A 6540-nucleotide genomic window follows, 5' to 3' on the forward strand; every position below is an offset into this window, starting at 1 on the left:
CAGACAGGTGATGTCTGCCACATAGTAAAAACTGCTTTGTACCCGGTCGTTATGCAGCAGGCACTGCTATCAGGATGCCTTCAAGAACTCTTCAAACCCACGCTAAGATCACAATTATTTTGTCCCTGTTCACCAAGCATTTCTAAAGCAGCTCTACCAGCCAGCAGAAGGTACCGTGACACTCGACCATTTAAACCCCCCCAAAACAGGCTCCGGTGACGTGATTAAAACAGTTACAGAATGATTAATATGGCTTCTACCTGATTTGCATATGCATTAAGAAAAGAAACCTCCTCGGCGCATCTCAGCTCCAGCGCCCCGGCCTCCAGGTGTGCAGGGGTGGCAGCGAGCTGGAGGGGCAGGACCACCACGGCTGAACCTTTCCAACAGACAGCAGTGCTCGCCTGTCACTAACGAGAGCACAAAAATAAAGACAGAAAAAATAAAATAATGACGAGTCCATCCCAGGCTCTCTTCTTGGATTTCCAAGCACGGAGCGCAGCCTTCCAGGAGAAGCGAGGCGGACGTCCAGCGGCTGCAGAAAGGTGCAACAGAGCCGAGCCATGGCCGGGACACACCTGAGGATGCCCGAGCCCCTGTGCTTCCCCACGCAGCCCCCTGCTTTCACCAGCCTCACGTCTTGTCCCAGCTGCAGCCGGATCTGCTCAGGAGGAGCTGTGCTCTCGGCGGGTCACCTTCACGCTCCGACAGACCGTTCCCTCTGCACCATCCACAGGGCTCAGCAGCGCTGCACGGGCGGGGAGGGATGCTCAAAACCACGCGGGAGGGAGCCACAGAAGCAAGGCAGGCAGCAGGACCGAGCGAGGGATCTACAGCTTTCAGAGAACTTATTGAGGATTATGTCTAATTGACCAGAGGGAGGGAAAAAAAACAACAACAACAAAAAAAAACAAACAAAAAAACAACACACACACAAAAACCAAAAAGTTCCTGTGCCGCTCTCTTCGGCTAGTAAAATCTTGACAAAGAAATAAAGCACGTCAGTTCTTCCCAGCCAGAAATTCACTTCATATTCTAGCACTGGCTCTTTCAGCCTCCAGCGTATTGCAGGAAAAAAAGTGTCTTTAGAACAAAGCAGACCGAGAAGAAATGCATACAGGTTTCTACCGAAAAATAAATCTCCTTCTCCGTAGTATTTCTGTGATTTATTCAAACAGAATACAATGGAATTACCGTTCTCGTAGCGAATCCGCCCCAAATCTGAGCCCTTTTCTGTATAGCACGGGATCGTTACTATACTACGCAAAGAGCAAACACTACTGGAATGTACACAGTGAAAGAAAAAGAGTAAGTAAAGCTCTTCTTGCCAAGGTAACTGTTTTCACCACTAACGTGTTATCTATAAAAATAAGGTCTAGGCAACGTCCAAAAGTGTTCAAGTTTCAATAAATAACTATCAATGCCCCAGATTTGCACTGGCACGAGAAACATGGAGCTAACAGTTTAGAAAAGTATTTCCACACGACTCAGTCGGCAATGCATCTCGTCCCGCCTAAGATTTACAACAAAACCATTCTCCTCCCTCCAGGGTTCGACTTTAGACCCACAGCCGCTCAAGGGCGAGAGCGCCCACCCGGCTGCCTTAGCTCTCAGTGGCAAATTAAAGCTCTAGAGAAAGACGGTATTTAAAAAAAAAATAATTATTTATCGATACCAGGAAAATATACATAGCCATGTTGTTGTGTTTTAAATATATATATATATACACACGCACATCTTTTCCAAAGGGTACGATTCTGGGTTCTTTTTTTTGTTGTTGTTGTTGTTGTTGTTTTTCGGTTGTTTTGTTTTCTCCAAACTGTGAAAAGCTTATCCATCGCTATACACTTCCTAAGGTATGGTGTATTAGGAAACATATATATATTTATATATATATATATATATTTTTTTATCCCCACGTGAAAAATAAAAGCTCAGTCTTTCTGTAAACAGGAATTACCTTAATCTTCCGAAATCTCCACAGACCTCAAGCACTTCACTCAACAAACACCTGACCCTGCTCCCACACACACACACACACCCAGCCCCCCAGGCCCGGGGGGGGGGCTCCGAAAGGATGCAGGGGGGCTCCCGGAGCACCCCGTGCAGCGGGTGTAGGGGGGTTTCAAGGGTCGCTCAGCAGGCTCCGCTGCTCTCCGGGGCTGCGGGCGGCTCCGCGGGCGGCTCCCGGGGCGGCGCAGCGGCGGCGGCGTTGATGTGGCAGCCGGAGGAGAGGTGGCTGCGGACCCGTCCCTGCAGCTGGGTGACCTGTGCCCGCAGCAGGTTGGCGGTGGCGGCCAGCTCGGCGTTCTGCCCTTTCAGCGCCTTCACCTTCTCCTCCAGCCGGGCGATGCGCTCCAGCTTGCGGCGGCGGCACTTGGAGGCGGCGATGCGGTTCCGCAGCCGCTTGCGCTCCGCCTTCAGCCGCTCCTGGCTCTCGGCGTCCAGCGGCGACAGCGACGGCGGCGTCGGGGCGCTGCCACCAGCACCGGCAGCACCGGCGGCACCCGCGGCACCTCCTCCCTCGCCCGCGGGCACCTCGGGCACAGTCTGCGGCTCCTCCAGCGCCCGCGACGGCGGCAGCCGCCCGCCGCCCAGCCCCGCCGCCCCGAAGGGCAGCGGAGGAGGAGGAGGAGGAGGAGGAGGAGGAGGAGGCGGAGGGGCTGCCGAGGCAGCGGGGTAGGCGCTGCCGGAGGGGCTGAGCGGCCCGGCAGGGTTGAAGCTGCTGAGGTTGGTGTAGACAGCCGGCGGCTCGGCGGCGGTGCCCGCAGCAGCAGCAGCAGCAGCCCCCGGGCGAGCCCCCGGGCAGCAGGGCCCCGGCGGGGAGAGCGGCGGGGCGGCCAGCAGCTGGTTCTGCTTGTGCAGGTCGGCCAGCGCCTTGACGAAGCCGTCGGCGAAGCCCTCCTGCTCCTGGGTGACGGGCTGGCGGTAGAGGAACGTCCCCGCTGACGCTGAGGAGCCTGCCCCGGCCGCCGCTCCCCCCGCCGCCGCCGGCCCCGGGCTGCCGGGCGCCATCCCCGCGCCGCCCTGGATCAGCAGCTGCTCCAGGTCGGCGGCCGGCGGCAGCTTCAGCAGCGGCAGCTCCGCCGCAGAGCCCAGCGCGGCCTCCGGGCCCCCGCGGCTCCCCGCAGCCCCGGGGCCGGCCGCGGAGCCCGGAGCAGCAGGAGGAGGAGGAGGAGGAGGCGGCGGCGGCGGCGGGGCGGCGGCGGGCGGCAGCAGGCGCAGGGCCGCGGCGCTGCCTCGGGCGCTGCCGGGCGGGCGCAGCGCGAAGGGCCCCGGCAGCGGCGAGGGGGCGGCGGGCGGCTTCTTGGCGCTGCCCAGCAGCAGCTTCGGGCCCCCGGCGGCGGCTGCTGCCGCTGCTGCGGCTGCCGCTGCTGCGGCGGCGGCGGCGGCTTCGGGTCCGGCGGCGGCGGCGGTGGCGAAGCCCGGCAGCGGCACGAAGTCGGGCAGCAGCTCCAGCCCCTCCTCGGGGTAGAAGGGCGCCTCCATCTTCACGGCGGCGCGCCCGCTCCGACCGCCGCTCATGCTGCCGGGCGCCGCCGGGCCGGGCCGGGCCGGGCTCCGCTCCGTGCCTCCTCCCCGCCCTGCCCCGGTCCCGGTCCCGGTCCCGGTCCCGGTCCCGGTCCCTGCCCCTGCCCTGCCCGCCCTGCGGCCTCGGCTGGCGGCGGGGACTGAGCCGCCGCACGGCGCCGCCGGCCGCACGCCCCGCCTCGGGGGGACGGAACCCGCACTGCTGCGGCTCGGCCCCCGCCCGGAGGGGAGGGGAGAAATGGAAAAGGAAAAGAGGGAGGGGAGAGGAGAGGAGAGGAGAGGAGAGGAGAGGAGAGGAGAGGAGAGGAGAGGAGAGGAGAGGAGAGGAGAGGAGAGGAGAGGAGAGGAGAGGAGAGGAGAGGAGAGGAGAGGAGAGGAGAGGAGAGGAGAGGAGAGGAGAGAAAATTAAAAAAAAAAAAAGAAAAAAAGGAAAAGAAAGGAAAAGAAAAAAGAAAGAAGAAAGAGAAAAGAAAAGAAAAGAAATGAAAAGAAAAGAAAAGAAGAAAAATGAAAAAGAGAAGAAAAGAAAATGAAAAAGAGAAGAAAAATGAAAAGAGAAGAAAATAAAAGAAAATGAAAAGAGAAGAGAAGAAAAGAAAGGAAAAGAAAAGAGAAAAATGAAAAGAGAATAAAAGAAAAGGAAAGAAGAGGGAAAAATGAGAGAGAAGAGAAGAGAAACAGGAAAGGAAAGGAAAGGAAAGGAAAGGAAAGGAAAGGAAAGGAAAGGAAAGGAAAGGAAAGGAAAGGAAAGGAAAGGAAAGGAAAGGAAAGGAAAGGAAAGGAAAGGAAAGGAAAGGAAAGGAAAGGAAAGGAAAGGAAAGGAAAGGAAAGGAAAGGAAAGGAAAGGAAAGGAAAGGAAAGGAGGAAAAAAAAAAGAAAAAAGAAGAAAAGAATGAAAAGAGAAAAAAAAAAAGGAAAGAGTAAAAAGGAAAAGAGGAAAGAAGGAGAAAAACCTTTAGAGATGGGTTTTGAAAGGTGTTAAGCATCTTGTTAACACGACTGAAATGCGCAGGTTCTGCTTTCCAGTTTGGGGGCTGTTTGCTGCCTCCATCTGAGCCAGTTCCCCGCTGCCCCTCTCCAAGCCTCTGAGATTCTTACGGGATGAGGGAAGCGTTTCCCACCCAGTCCTTTGGAAATCCCTGCTGCTCGGGATGCTAGCATGATCCCGGCCGAGCTCGTGCTGACGCAGACGTGGGGCAAAGACGCTGATAGCAGGCGAGGAAGGACTTTGCCCCAGACACACCTCTTCGGGGCCGTAAGGGGCAGGAGTCCAAGTGCACCAACGCCTTCGTGGCCTTGGCTCACCTACCTTGGGGCACCGAGCCTGCACCGAGGCCGTCGCTCCCGGCCCGGCTGTGCTGCAGCTGCTCCCTGCTCCAGCCACACCTCCGGGGAGGCCTTGGACCTGCGCTGGGGCTCGGTTTCCCTTCCAGTTTCTGGAACCATCTCCTGCAGGACTTGCAGGGTGGACCTTGCACCCATCCTGTCACCTTGCCTTGCCTGGGCGTGCCGGCTGGCTCCTGCTCTCAAGCGCCCGCCTGGCGCAGACGCCACAGGACCGTGACAGTGATGCTGGGCCCCCTGCTGCAGATCAGCACCTCGCTGGTCGTTGCTGCTCACCCAGACTGTGTTTTGTCTCCAGAAAAGGGAGATGGAAGGACCACGGTGAGGAGGAAAACCACCAGGCAAGAACCTCTCACCTGGAGAGAAGGAGGATGGTGCACGTGTCTGTGTGCTCCCCTGCCTCGTGGCACAGGGGCCTCAGCCTCCTGCCCCAGCTCACGCAGCCTTCCTGCCTCCCCGTGTGGGGACGGTGCTGAGGGGAGGCCGACAGGGAGAAAATGACCTCCCAGAGGCTGGAGGGCAGAGAAGAAGCTGGAGAGGTCCACGTGGGCTTGAGGCCACCACCAGAGTTATCATAGAATAGATACAGTTGGGAAAGACCTTCACATCACCTGGCCCAACCATCCCCTACCACCAATGTCACCACTGAACCATGTCCCCAAGCACCACGTCCAGCCTCTCCTCGAGCACCCCCAGGGACGGTGACTCCACCACCTCCCTGGGCAACCCGTCCCAGTGCCTGACTGCTCTGTCTGAGCAGAAATGGCTCCTCATTGCCAACCTGAACCTCCCCTGAGGCCTCCCCTGAGCCTCCCCTTCCCCAGCCCAAACAGCCCCAGCTCCCTCAGCCGCCCCTCACAGGGCATGTGCCCCAGGCCCCTCACAGCCCTGCTCTGGGCACACAGGTGAGGTGACACAGGCAGCACCCACTGCCACAGCAACGGGGCGTCGGGTTTGTCGGGGTCAGCAGGGAGCCCACACAGGCACAGCAGCTGCTTCAGAAAAACTTAAAATCACTTTTTTTTTTTTTTTTTTTTTAACACAGTGATTTATTCAGGTTGGTGCCTGACACTGGGGACCTGCGGGACAAGCTTCAGTGAAGGCAACAGAGCTGCTATGGATGTAACACTGTTTATTTTCGTTTTTTGTGTGCATTTTGTATTTGTGTGTGTTTTATACGTGTGTTTTGCACGTTATATACACATTATTGTGTGTTTACACGCAGATACCCGTGTATTTTCGCACCGAGGCCGGCCGCCTGATGGTGCTCTGAGCGCCTTCGCGCCGCCGGGCAGCCGCTGGGAGCCACCGCCGGACCCCGGACCCGCAGGGGGACTCCCACGGCCCCGTCCCTATCCCGGCCCGGGTCGCTATCGCGGCCCCGCTCCCTATCACGCTCCCTCTCGTATCGCGGTCGCTATCGCGCCCCGCCCGGCGCTGCCCAGCTGTGGCGGCCGGGCGCCGTCTGAGGGGACAGCGGGGGTGGCGCTGAGGGAGGGGAAGGGGGGCGGGGCCTCGCTCGGACGCAGCCTTCCGATTGGAGGCCCCGCCGGCCAAGCCCCGCCCCGCCGCGCCGCGCGCCCAATGGGCGAGGGCGGCGCGCGGAGCCACCGCGAGAGTTGCGCTGAAGCTGGCGCCGCCATCTTGGAGTCGGGAGAGGCCGCG

The 6540-nt window shown here is 58.8% G+C and overlaps 1 protein-coding gene across 1 annotated transcript; it reads right to left on the reverse strand.

The window, feature by feature from the left end:
* Positions 1–1151: 1151 nt before the first annotated feature.
* LOC311427412 (transcription factor Jun-like) lies at positions 1152–3655 on the reverse strand. Its single transcript, XM_084504764.1, has one exon. The coding sequence runs from the start codon at positions 3523–3525 to the stop codon at positions 2137–2139; it is 1389 nt and encodes a 462-aa protein (XP_084360890.1). The 5' UTR covers positions 3526–3655; the 3' UTR covers positions 1152–2136.
* Between the last annotated feature and the right edge of the window lie 2885 nt (positions 3656–6540).

The sequence above is a fragment of the Aythya ferina genome (assembly GCF_964211825.1).
Source record: "Aythya ferina genome assembly, chromosome: Z".
NCBI classification, from domain to species: Eukaryota; Metazoa; Chordata; class Aves; order Anseriformes; family Anatidae; genus Aythya; species Aythya ferina.